The sequence below is a fragment of the Aptenodytes patagonicus genome, chromosome 12 (genome assembly GCF_965638725.1).
Source record: "Aptenodytes patagonicus chromosome 12, bAptPat1.pri.cur, whole genome shotgun sequence".
Lineage (NCBI taxonomy): Eukaryota > Metazoa > Chordata > Aves > Sphenisciformes > Spheniscidae > Aptenodytes > Aptenodytes patagonicus.
This window is the reverse complement of record NC_134960.1, coordinates 13,070,380-13,084,220: the sequence shown is the minus strand read 5'-3', so window position 1 is coordinate 13,084,220 and position 13,841 is coordinate 13,070,380. Positions and strand designations below refer to the sequence as shown.

The window sequence follows — 13,841 nt, the reverse complement described above, 5'->3', positions numbered from 1 at the left end:
ACAGAGGGCTCTGGGACCATAGCCCCCAAACAGATTTAATCAGCAGGAGAGAAATAAGTTGTAATGTCCTTCATGACTTAAAAAGCTTGAGAGGTCTGTCTCAAGGTTGTGACAAGCCCTGCCCCATCTCCCATCCATTATACGGCTCAGGACTCTTTCCAAAACTTCAGAGATCATTGCAGAAGAGAGCTTGGGGCAAACCAGCAGATCAGACTCAGCTGGGAAGTGCTCAGTGTCTGATTTAGTCTCAGATGGGTTCAGCTCTGAACACAAATATGGTTACCAACTCCTCATCCGCTTGTGAAGAGCCATGAATCCATCTACCAAAAGAACCAAATCTCCTCTAGACCGTTGCATAGAAACACCTATGGGGTTTTTTTTTCAGAGATTGCAGTTTGTTCTGATATTACGGGAGATAATTGTTCTTCCCTTCCTTCCTCCTGTGCTCTGCCTCCCACCTCTCTGCTCAGTGAGGAGAAGACAGCAGAGGGTGCCTCATACCACAGAGCCCTCCAAACCTCTCTGTACCCCCAGAGTGCACAGCCCACACATTCTCTTTTGCAATGAACACATTGTGGTACTCAGTGAAGGGTGGGGTGTGTGAGGTGTGGGGTTCAAATTCACTGGGACCCCAAACTGCCAACAAGCAGGACTATGTCCTGTAGCTCATGTGAGGCACGCTCAGCTCCCAGGACTCCTGCAGAGCTGGGTGCTGCTGCCTTGCACAGGGGCAGGCTTTGGGTTACAGTAAAAGGTAGACACCCCAGCATTTTCTGAGCTGCTAAAACACAATGGCAAGTATAACTCCTCCCAGAGAGCCACTGAAGTGCCCCAGCAGGGTCAAGGCATTTGGGGAAGTTCATTCTTTGCCTTTCATTAGTTCAGAAGATACAGCAGTGGCTGGTGGGGCCACAAAGGAAGAACCTGAGAAGGGGCAATGGGGGTCATGATCCCTTTGCTAGAGAAGACAGAGTAGGCAGCCTCCCTCAAGGTGCTCCCCATTGGGGTCAAGTTGTTCCCCTCAAACTAAATGCATACACGACTTCTGCGTTCTCCCAACTCATTCCTGAACATACCTCTGGAGAAACTGCGCATGCCAACACTTATCTGTTATCTACAAACCCAGTTTTTTTGAGCACCCTAAGGATTTCTGGACGCTTCTCTTGCCCTCTCCCTTTTTAAACATTTAATCCATCAGGTTTCAAATGCAAAGCGAAACCAATCCTTTACGAAAACTCTAAAGAAGTACTCTTTCTAGTGACTCCAGGCATTTTTCATCATCCAAGAAACACTCACCTTAGTACATGAGTTGATCCATTTATTGTGGTAGTCGAACAGGGGACTGTCTGCCCCAAGATGGAAGGCCTTCGGTATCGCTCATCACCACAGCACAGGATGATGAGGAAGGCACGTCTGAAAGACTTGTTCAGGAAGGCGTAGAGGAAAGGGTTCAACCCTGAATTGATGTAGCCCAGCCACAGGAAAGCTGTCCACAGCTTCCCCGGCACCGTGTAGTTTATGAAAGGGTCCACTATGTTTGTGATAAAGAAGGGGGCCCAGCACAGGCAGAAGCACCCCATGATGATGCACAGGGTCTTGGCAGCTTTGGTCTCAGTCTTCATGCGGTGCGTGCTGTGCTGGTCCGGGTGGTGCTGCCGGTCATCAGTGGGGGCCCCTGCACGCTGCAGCACCCGGATCTGGCGGGCGTGCTCCCTGGCTGTGACGTAGATGCGGTAGTAGGCCAGCACCATCAGGAGGAAGGGAATGTAGAAGGCCACCACGGAGCAGGTAATGGCATATGGCTTGTTGACCATGAATATGCAGTAAGTGGAGTTGGAAGCCTTGTTGAACTGCCTTTGCTGAATCTGGGGCAGGAGGAGGAAGGACAAGGACAAAGAAGGAAATTCAGCACTGCTCCTCTGATACCAGCAGTCTGTTTGCCAGGACACCTCACCACTGCTTTCCAGTTCTCTCTCCTCCCTCCCCTCTCCCATCCGTGGTACCTGCCTTACCCACTGCTGCCTCTCCTGCTTGTGCTGACACCATGGGTTCTCCGGCCCTGCTGGTCCCTAGGTCTGCAGGACCAGCCCACGTTGCAGCTCTAGCATCCTAGAGCATGCCTCAACCTGGCCAGTGAAAATCAGCCTAACTCCCCAGTTCAGACACAGTGAAGGGGAATAACTTCACTTTCTGCCATGCTTTTTTGCAGTGCTCGCTGCTCTGTTCATCGGGGTGTGGTTTTACACCAAGGATGCACAAGTTTCACCCCGCCGAGTCCCACAGGGGTATTAAGGAAGGACCAGGTGGACAGGGAAGGGACTGGGCTGCAGCATCTGGGGGGCAGCTCCAGGCTGGGGATGACACTGAACTTCCCAGGCACAGGGGCTGTGGGCAGCAGCCCGGGCAGGAGAAGTCTGCAGGTGGAGTCTGTAGGCTGAGATCTGGTCAATGACTTGTGATGAAAACTGAGACAGCAGAGGAAGAAAGGGTTCTTGCATGTGAGTTTGGGGAGCAGGGGGCATAACTGGGAAGGACAGGATTTCTCTGAGGCTATTCTTGCTACAAAGCAATGTCGTTTCAGGTCCATCAGGCCCATAATTTCTGGTGTTTATTCCAATAAGAGAATAACCCTGCCTCTTATTTAAAACTATAATATCAAATTTATTTAATAAATTATTTAAATTATTTATTTAAATTTATTCATTTAAATTTATTTATTTAAATAATTTATTCAACTGTTTATAAACTGGGCAAGTAAGGAAGTTTACCTCTAAAATAAACTATGAAGCATTTTCACTAGGTGGTGTTTGAACCTCGTACTACCTCTCAGCATGCAGCTACTGAAATCTGCACGGTGAACGCCAGCAAGTTACAAGGAAGGGCAGGCCTTGCACTGGTGTTTAGAAAGTCTGGTACAGACAGCTGGGTGTCGAGTCTTTTCTGAAAAGGCGGGGGCAAAAAGTCAGTGGAAGAAATCAGATACCTGACATGGTTTGTTAAATAAACAAAATGCACCTCCCTTTTCTACCAGCTGCATGTCCTAAAGGTGCTTGTCTGGAAGCAATTTTGGCTTTATCGCCTTGTCTAGAGGCTTGGCAGCTTGCACCTGTTATTCTCCATGAGCCAAAAAGTATTCATATCTCCTTGGCTGAGACTTGGCATAGAAGATGCCACATCTCTTTAAACAAGCTCTTCTAAATAAGGTGTTTTCACAGTTTGCCATTTTTTAATTACTGCATCTCCAGATTGGAAGGAGAGCAGATTTGCAGCTCTTAACTCCTTGCCCTGCAAATGGGATCCTGCAAGTGAAGCCAGACTGTGGTGAGGAAAATTGACTCTTGCTGAAATGACTTGCACAAGGGAACTTCATCTTCTCCCCCATCTTTAAGGCTCACACCAAGACAGGGGATATTGATGGGACTGGCCCAAAGCATCACCCCTTCTGGGGAAGTTTGGGTTTCCTGGCTCTCCAAACATCGCTAGCACAGCAAGGAAGGACCCTCGGGCTCAGACGGCGGTGGCCAGCACTCTCCAAGAGCTGCAGAGGCCAAGGGGAACCGAGGACTCCCGAGGTGCCCGTTGGGAGCCAGCTGGAGCTTGGCATGTTTTCAAAGGACTACTCACTGAACTGATTAGTAGACGCAGGTAAAATCCTCTCCCAGAGCCACCACTGTCTTTGTGACAGTCCTTCCAGGACAGAGTCTTTTCAAACCCCCTTAAAGACACCCTCCAGAGATTCAGCAGCCCCTGTGCATCAATAACAAGAAGTTTCTCCTTCAGCCTCTCTTGCCTTCTTTTCTCTGAATATTGCTTTTTAAAGAAGAATATACAGCACCGAATATATTTGATACCAGGTTGGTGTACCTTCTTAGCTACTCACCAGATCAATGATGCCAATGCTGTTCCAGCCTTGCATGATAGGGAGGAAAGAAATAAAGGTTGGGATTACCCAGCACCCTCCAAGCATTACAGCGATGCGCAATGGAGTCATCTTGTTCCTGTAAACCAGAGGCTGGCAGCAGATAGCATAGTACCTGCAAGGAGAAAAGTGAGAGAACAACCATCATCAAAGGAGACTTCCAGGTCTTCAAAAAATAAAACTGTAAAGCATTTTCTCCAGCTTGTTTCTCCTGCCTTTCAAAATAGAGAAAAAAATGAGTCTATAGCCTATTTCCATTGACTGCCTCTCACACAAGGAGCTCAGGATATTTTCACAGCATGAGTAAATAAGGTTTCATAGTGCCTTGCAGGGGAAAGCCAGTATTTTCTGTTTTACAGCTAGGGAAAATGAGGCACAGATTAATGCTGTGGTTTGTCTGAGGTCACAGAGCAAGGGAGTGACTCGATATTCAGCCCTCCTCTCCCTCTGCACTTAGTCACAAAGCTCTCTGCACCCTCCTTACCACAATGAATGAGTCCACCTTCCTTCCATTTAGCCATAACTGAGTAAATGTTGAGGTTTTCCTAACTGCAATGGACGTTTATTTTGACAAGACTGCAAAAGCTGTTATTGCAAATTAACAAACTGTTTCAAAGCTGTGAAAATGTCAGCAAAATGAAGTGTGTTTTTCTGCAACCAAGCTCCCTTTCTACATCCCAGGAATCAGCCTCTTGTCTGGCTGGGCTTTAACCTTCTGCCACAAGGACAGGGCAAATGTCTGCGCGGGGCTTCTAGTCTTTTCACCATCAAGGGGACGTGCCCTGCACTCTCCTTCCTCCTCCTGATCCATCCAACATATTCATAGTACAACAGGTCCCTGCTCTTAAAATAACAACTAGCTATGAACTAAAAATGTCTTCTCAAAGAGATAAGAAATCAACTCTTCTGTCTGATCCCTGTGCTACCCACCTGCTAGCAGATTTCTGCATCAGGAAGGTGTATCAAACCTAAAACTGGGAATCTCATTGCTCTGAAATTAATATATGCCCATAAGCATAGCAGATCAGCAACCATATCACCCTCTTGCAAATTTTTAGTGGTCCTGACCTGACAGTCTGTCTCAGGTTCCCAGTGAAATATTTTTGATCTTTAGATTTTTGGATTTCAGCACACTTCGTAGAAACAGGCCAGTACTGATGTCCCCACTGCTGCAACAGGGAACTGGGGTCCAGAGACACAAAAAGTGCCCGTAAATTCTCAGGTCTTCTAAATAACTAAATATATCATTCAGCTATGTGCCTGATGAATATATTTTCTTAGTGAATGAATAATGATCATCTGGCAGATGTAGCTTCCAGATTTGGTAAGCACAGAAATTATGCAATATGGTGCCCCACAGGATATGAGCACTGCATTGAAGAAGTGGCCACAGTTTCAGTAACTATTTATAAAGGGAATGAACGATCTCTGCCAGAGATTTTTTTGAGTCAAGCCTCAACATCAAGGTATAATGTGTACATAGAGAGAGCCTCACTGCTGAATGCCTATAAAAGTCGATTTTATGAGGTCAGTAGAATCATGAATTAGAGACATTAAATTAATAAACACACACTAAAGCTGGACCACTAACCTGAGGAGTAGCCTGTGAGAATTTCTAAGTGCCAGCAGCACATTAAAATAATAAATATGCGAGTGCACACATACACACAGTTTATGTGTATGTATTAGAGAGATGTCTTTGAGGTATGCAATTTATTTCATCAAGATGTGAGTGGGAACCAAAAGTTTTGTGTTAAACAGGCACAAAAATCTAAGAATTTCCAAATTTTTTAAGACTTTTTTTTAAAAAGTCATGTGGAGTCAATTGAATTGCTTTATTTTGATAAAATCAGATGATATATTCCACACAAAGGGTTGAAATGATATCAAAGTGTCAAAAGAAAACATTTTTTAAAAGTCTCTTTGAAACAAGATTCAAAATGTCACAGGGGAAAAAATGTTGAAACAAGCATTCAACTACTTCAATTCGATCATTTCTACATTCTCTTCTGGTTTCCTGTGTGCATGAAAATCAGCCTGTTCCTCTGAAACGTTTCACTTTCAAAGAAACGATATATTTGACAGTAACTGTTCTTTTAGAGCATTGGGTGGAATGTTCCTCTTGTGGAGCTCATACTAACAGCCATGGCAGTCAGTGGGTCTGATTCCTGTCCCTACTAACACGGCCCTCACATCCCTTCCACGAGGGAGAAAGAGAAGCTGAATAATTTACAGGAACAGGATTTACTTAGTTTTGGAGCTTGCCTTCGTTGGATCACAAGTTGAACAAGCGAGGGTATCCAGCCTCGAAGATATGCAAAACTCAACTGGGTAAGGCCCTGAGTGACCTAATTAAAGGAAGACAGATAAGTTTGAGTTTGGCCCTCTTTTGAGAGGAGGCCTGGATCAGAGACCTCCAGAGGTCCTTTCCAACCTACATTTTTCTGAGTCTATCAGACAATGAGGACCATCATGGTCAGATTTCAATATCTTAATGATTTCAGAGGATAGAATAAATATCTCCTTTGTTCCTAGGATAACTACCCTCCTCATGACAGCCACAATGTGTTTGTGTAACCTTGTCCTGCGTTGCTTGAGCTTATTGCATTTGGATTTCCCCCTGTTCTCCAGATTTCCTTCCCCCAGGAAATAAAGTGCCCTTTGAATTCAAACAGGTGGTTTTGGTTAATGTTTTTGACTGCTTATTAGGACAGATGGTGCTTCTCTTGGCATTACGTGCAACTGCTCTTCTGACTCTAAACACAAGAGAGGTATATCTGGCATATTTAATTGTTTGCTATCTGAGAGACACCTACTGGAAAGGGCTACCCAGTGCTGGACAGCAAAGGATTCCTTTGACATGCCTGATGGCAAGTTACTGCAAGTCACAAGAGACTACATTTATTTGCAGAAAGGGCAAAAGAAGAAATTCAATAAATAAATGGGAAAGAAGAGCCAAGACACCACTACCGTTTCACAAGTTGTATAAGCAAACATAAAAGGAAAACCATGATACATTGCTAATTAACTACAGCAGGAAAACAATTCTTCCAAGCAGTTTGAGTTATTACATTTCTGTACTTCTATCTCTGCTGCAGCTGACAGCATTACACTGACTTGTACATGCTATTAAAGGCCATTAGAGTAAAAATTATGCCTGTAAAAATGACATCTTAAGCTCTCATATTTCTTCCCTCCCAGTGATTCAGCAGCAATTTTCCTCCACTTACATGTCAAAAGATTATATATATATATTTTTTGCTAACTGCTGCTACCGTGACTTCCCTTGTGTTCAAAAATTCGAGCTGGGTTCCTCCTGCTCTACACCGTTATCGGTAACAAGGTTCCGCAATCAGAGTGTGGGTGACAATTTTGCCGGTGGCGAGGGAGGCAGAGAAGCACACCATCCACTTTTCCATATCTCAGCAGGATTTCCATTCAATGGCCCAGAGAGTCAGATAATAGGAATCTGTGTATGTTAACAGAAGTCATTGAAGCCACACCAATTTTTGCAGTAGTTGGTAATTTGATGTATGTGATGGTTTGGGCATTTAAGCAGCTATTTATTCACTGAGAGGAAAGTAATTATATCTCTAAGATTATCAATAGTTTTAGTCAAAAGCTGAAATAAAGACATATTCTTATTCTACATTTCTGCTTCCTTTCAAGCTAGAGCTGTTTTCCTGTGCTCATAAAGAATATCTATTATGTACTGGTATGACAGTGTGATGGATGAATATAAAATGTAATACATACACATGATTAATACCATGTCCAAGTTTAATTAAATATTAATTCTTACTATTATCAGCCAAGACCCATGTTTCTGCAGTTCCTTGAAAATGTTAACTTCCCCTTTACCTACAGCAGAGCAGATGATGCGAAACACATCCTCTCCTCCGCCTCTGTTATGACATTCTTCGCTGAAGGGAAAATACAAGAATCCCTTCCTGGAGCTGTAGATCTTCCAAGTAGCTCCATAAAGCAAAGGTTATTATAATACTTTTCCTTTCCCATATCAGACATTTGCCACATGAATGAATCAAGTGCTAACATTTTATAGATGGCTCAAAAGAACAAATCCATACCTCTTATGGCCACTGCAGATATGTCCAGTTATCGAGGAATTGTGACCTGCCCAGCATCACTTGGTGGCTCTGAGAAACCCTGCAGTGGCCAGACTCTGTCTTGAGGAACATGAATGCGATGCTCCCTGGTCTTCCAGTGGAAGTTCCAGTGATATGGATGTGGGGGGGGACACCGATTAGTGCCAAGTGGATCAATTCCCAGAAGTGGACCTCATGTATTACAAACACTTTCCCAGCATCTCCAAGGGGATGCAGGTGCACCTCTATTACGTTCACGAAAGCTATAAAAAATGCTTCAGTGCCCCAATCTGTGGGGCAATTTTTCCTCCATGATCCTACATTCATCACCAGCAGGAGCTGCCACAGTCACATGGAGGAGCCTTATATACACAGTGTCCACGAGCTGTAAGAGCAAAATGTTTTATCCTTTCCCGACAGGACTTGCACTTTGCCTGCCGGTGAGCTCCTCTTTACAGTCAGTTGCTACACATAAAACCAGAAAGCAGATATAAATGCCTGATGAACTGTACATCAGCAACACATTTGTACCTAACAGCCTTCAGCATTTTGGGTAGAAAAGACATAATACCACATTCCTCAGCAGCAGGATCATGGACAGCTTGCCTAATGTTAAACTTGAGTATATGTGAAGACAGGAGATGGCAGATAAGAGGGAAGCTGTGAAGCCAGAGAGAAAATAGACAGAAAATGAACCTCAGTTATATTCTTGGCTTGTACAACTGAATGCTGAATCTGCTGTGCTGGTCCAAGGCTTTCGTGGAAATTTAAGTGTTGTAAATCATGGGTGTTTCCTGTTGCCATTTTGAGTGTATGAAAAATCCTACGCATACATGCACACACATGTATGCACACTCCTTGTATCATACCCTGCCTTTCCTCCAGGAAAAAAATAGAAAAAAAAGCAATTCTTGAAAAGCACATCAACTTTTAAGTGACGACACCTGTTCTGTAGTTATTACACGTTTATAGCTTTTAGGTTCTTGGAGACGAGAAAAGAAAGTGGAGGGACTGAGAAAGAGCATTGCATTTCAACACACTGGTGACTTAGATCTGACAGCAACGTAATTTACCTGTGGTCCATGGCAAGGACGGTTATTTGTGGTAGTGACTATCTGCATACTCATCAAGCACCAACATGACGAGACTCCAGTTGTGACCGGGATCTGTGGTCAAGACTGAAATCAAGGGTCCAAGAATCTAGATAACCAACTGGGCCTGTAACGTTAACATACACTAATTTCTGTGGTTAAAGAGAAGCAAGCAGTGATACAGCAGCCAGGACATGTGGCCACCCATCAGCCTGGACATCCAAGCGCCTCCTCAAGCCCATGGTGGTGTAAAAGCTGCCCTTGGGCACATCTCCAGAGAGCAGCCCTGGAGTCTGCAGCTCCTGCCTCAGGATCACTGATGCTCTAACCACACCACTGCTCCTTCCTTGCCTTCTGGGCATTACAGAAATATAATTACTTAGCTGTATTAGATAATTCCTTGCCCTTGGACAAAAACTAAAGTATCCCCCTGGTTTGCAATACAATTTTATTTGAACTATGGGTATGTAGACACTACCCTAACAGAAGCTCCTTAGATATCACAGACAGACAAATACACACCCACCCTTACTAAACAGACTGGTTCTGTGGGTGGCCCACATTTAAAACCATTTGGTGTCATGTGCATGTATAAAATTATATACAAACCATATGTTTTATCATCACTGGGGCCAAAATGAGCTGAGGAAAATTTACTGAATACTAATACTGGATAATGTTTTACCCCCCCTTAAAGAATCTAGAAAAAAGAAGACAAGAGACTTTGGCCTCTTCAGGGATCTGCTTGGTAGAGTGCCATGAGACAAAGCCCTGGAAGGAAGAGGGGCCCAAGAAAGCTGGGTAATATTCAAGGATCACCTCTTCCAAGCTCAGGAGCGATGCATCCCAACAAAGAGAAAGTCAGGCAAAAACGCCAGGAGGCCTGCATGGATGAACAAGGAGCTCCTGGACAAACTCCAACACAAAAAGGAAGCCTACAGAGGGTGGAAGCAAGGACAGGTAGCCTGGGAGGAATACAGAGAAATTGTCCGAGCAGCCAGGGATCAGGTTAGGAAAGCTAAAGCCCTGATAGAATTAAATCTGGCCAGGGACGTCAAGGGCAACAAGAAAAGATTCTATAGGTATGTCGGGGATAAAAGGAAGACAAGGGAAAATGTGGGCCCTCTCCAGAATGAAATGGGAGACCTGGTTACCTGAGATATGGAGAAGGCGGAGGTACTCAATGACTTTTTTGCCTCAGTCTTCACTGGCAAGTGCTCAAGCCTCACTGCCCAAGCTGCAGAAGGCAAAGGCGGGGACTGGGAGAATGAAGAGCCGCCCACTGTGGGAGAACATCAGGTGCAAGACCATCCAAGGAACCTGAAGGTGCACAAGTCCATGGGACCCGATGAGATCCATCCGTGGGTCCTGAAGGAACTGGCGGATGAAGTTGCTAAGCCACTATCCATCGTATTTGAGAAGTCATGGCAGCCCAGTGAAGTTCCCACTGACTGGAAAAGGGGAAACATAACCCCCATTTTTAAAAAGGGAAAAAAGGAAGACCCGGGGAACTACAGGCCAGTCAGTCTCACCTCTGTGCCTGGGAAGATCATGGAGCAGATCCTCCTGGAAGCTATGCTAAGGCACATGGAGGACAGGGAGGTGATTCGAGATAGCCAGCATGGCTTCACCAAGGGCAAGTCCTGCCTGGCCAACCTAGTGGCCTTCTATGATGGAGTGACTACATAGTGGACATGGGAAGGGATACAGATGTCGTCTATCTGGACCTCTGTAAGGCCTTTGACGCGGTCCCCCACAACATCCTTCTCTCTCAACTGGAGAGACATGGATTTGATGGGTGAACTGTCCGGTGGGTGAGGAATTGGTTAGATGGTCACATCCAGAGGGTAGTGGTCAAGGGCTCAATGTCCAGATGGAGGTTGGTGACGAGTGGCGTCCCGCAGGGGTCCGTATTGGGACCGGTACTGTTTAATATCTTCATCAATACATGACATAGACAGTGGGATCGAGTGCACCCTCAGCAAGTTTGCAGATGACATCAAGCTGAGTGGTACGGTCGACACGCCAGAGGGACGGGATGCCATCCAGAGGGACCTGGACAAGCTCGAGAAGTGGGCTTGTGTGAACCTCATGAGCGTGGCCAGCAGGTCAAGGGAGGTGGTTCTCTCCCTCTACTCTGCTCTGGTGAGACCCCACCTGGAGTACTGCATCCAGCTCTGGAGCCCTCAGCATAAGAAAGACACAGACCTGTTGGAGCGGGTCCAGAAGAGGGCCACGAAAATGATCAGAGGGATGGAACACCTCTCCTGTGAAGAAAGGCTGAGAGAGTTGGGGTTGTTCAGCCTAGAGAAGAGAAGGCTTCGGGGAGACCTTATTGCAGCCTCTCAGTACTTAAAGGGGGCTTATAAAAAAGATGGCGGCAAACTTTTTAGCAGGGCCTGTTGTGACAGGACAAGGGGGAATGGCTTTAAACTGAAGGGGGGTAGATTTAGACTAGATCTAAGGAAGAAATTTTTTACGCTGAGGGTGGTGAAGCACTGGAACAGGTTGCCCAGAGAGGTGGTGGATGCCCCATTCCTGGCAACATTCAAGGTGAGGTTGGATGGGGCTCTGAGCAACCTGATCTAGTTGAAGATGTCCCTGCCCATGGCAGGGGGGTTGGACTAGGTGACCTTTAGAGGTCCCTTCCAACCCAAACTATTCTATGGTTCTATGAAGAGGGTGGGAAAACTGTGGGTGCTAGTAGCTCTCTCTGAAAGTTAGGGTGCAACAACCATGCCCATACAGGCTCTGTGCCTGTATGTGTCTGCTGAACCATGCCTTAAACACCAAACTGGGAATGATTCATATCTGATTTCCTGAGGAAAGAGAGGCCAAAGAAACGCAACAGGAGAGAGCCAAACTCCACTAGCTGCCACCACAGGAGACGCTGCTCTTAACCCAACACTTGGGAGGAGGCTGAGCCCAGCAGAGGGGCTCCCGGGGGCTGCCTCCCCAGGCAGCCAGCTCAGACGCTGAAGATACTGAACTGTATTGATGGAAAACTCTTGTGGGCAACAAGGACATTTAGTTCAGAAGCTTCTTCTCGCAGGATATAAGTTACATATAAGGATTTGGCTAGTTTGGAAAATCCCCTTCTTTGTCGTTTTGGAGCTCTATGCTGGTGTGCTCCACAAAACCCCCATCTGGGTGTGGTTTTGCACATTCCTGCTCTCCCTCAGTTGATCCAGACTGGACCAGAGTCTTCTGCTGAACCCTGACCAAGCGACGAAGTCTAAGGAGCCAGGATCTCAATTTATTTGTGCCTGTGTGAAATTAAAACAACGCTACTGGCTTTGCTGATATTTCAGTGAAACCAGATTCTGGCCTCCACATAACCAGTTTTTTACTTTTTTTTGGAGAGAACAGCTCTTTCTCTTTTCCTTTTTCCCACTGAGCAAATAAGCCATGGTCTCTGACTATGCCAAATAAAACAAAGTTATGCATCGGTGGTCCAGAAAAAAAAATGTCCTAAAATGATTATATCTAACAAAATTAAATTCTTATTAGAAAAACAACGGCCTGCTGGTGTTGAGATAATTACACTGAGAAAAACGCTGAAGAGAACAGTTAATTGGAACTGGATAAATTTAGCTAGTAGTACAAACAAACGTATGTTGCCAAATGAAGATAGAGGACTCCTTCATGGTCCCCGTGCGGGTCAGTGTGTGTGGAGGGTTATTGGAAGCAACAGTGGCAAAATAAATTACCATATTTCTAAAGGGTTTGTAAAGATTAATAAAGGACAGTGCATCCCTCAGGCTGTGCCATGACCATCTGCTCTGTTATTTTTCTTAATGCTCTTGGACCTGAATTCTGCAAATCCCGTGTTAGTTTTCTTGCTGAGCTGAGTGCCAACAGGGATAACTCCGCAGTTACGTGTCGTGTCTCGCAGCCCTCGTGGACAGTCTCCATTTGCCCTTGCTCAGCCCCTTCCCATGCTGCCTCTCTGTTCCTCCACCTAAGCACTGGGAGCTGTACGAGATCAGACACCTTTCCAGCTGAAAAGGGCATGGGGGATTTATGGCCTGGTTCAAAACTATAGCTGGAATTTGTGTTATATAATCAGACTGCTGACTGCCTAATCATTACTTACTGATAGCTATTTAAAACCTAATAAGTCTCCCGACTAATAACCTCCCCCCGCCCCTGGCCATCCAGCAGATGTTTCACAGAGCACAGCTGGGCGCAGCTGCTTTCTCCCTGTCCTTGAGAAAGACATCATGCTCCTGACCTCGAGCTCCACCATGGCCCAAGCATTCTTTGGTGAGCCAGTCAACCCCCCTGTGCCTCGGCTGCGTTGGCTGTAACACCATGCAAAAGAGTCGAGCACGGAGAGCGATGCGATGCAGCATCCGGAAACAGGGGCCAGCAGGCAGGGCGGGCAGAGCCGGCGACCACCCGAACCAAACCACTCCTGTGCCCCCTGCACATGCTCTCACACCTGCGCGCCCTCCCACCCCCTGCAGGGAGAGGGCTTCTTCTGCAGACAGACTGCCGCTGCAGAGCACCGAGGTTTGGGAATCTCTAAAACATCATCTCTCTCAAGGGATTGTGCTAATTTGATGTCTGAACAGTACATTAATGTTAATTAATGTTTGTAAATGGTGCAATGAGCATCTGTCACTCTGGTGCTCCAACACTCTTTGGATACATCTGCTTTGCTTTAGCCTTTATTTAGCAGTGATTATGTGGTATGTTTGAATTCCAGTAAGATTAGTGTTG

At 45.7% G+C, this 13,841-nt stretch overlaps 1 protein-coding gene across 6 annotated transcripts in view; it reads right to left on the bottom strand.

Annotated features, from left to right (window-relative positions):
• Positions 1–13,841, bottom strand: part of HTR4 (5-hydroxytryptamine receptor 4) — a 151,402-nt gene that overhangs the window by 57,498 nt on the left and 80,063 nt on the right. For all 6 annotated transcript variants that reach the window (XR_012996350.1, XR_012996351.1, XM_076349909.1 and 3 more), the window contains exons 5-6: positions 3,881–4,034; positions 1,297–1,865 (exon numbers count right to left, since the gene is read on the bottom strand). Coding sequence is in view for 4 of the 6 variants with exons in the window: in XM_076349909.1 (XP_076206024.1) it covers positions 1,297–1,865; positions 3,881–4,034 (723 nt within the window). In the remaining 2 variants the exon portion in view is untranslated. The remainder of the gene's footprint in view (positions 1–1,296; positions 1,866–3,880; positions 4,035–13,841) is intronic.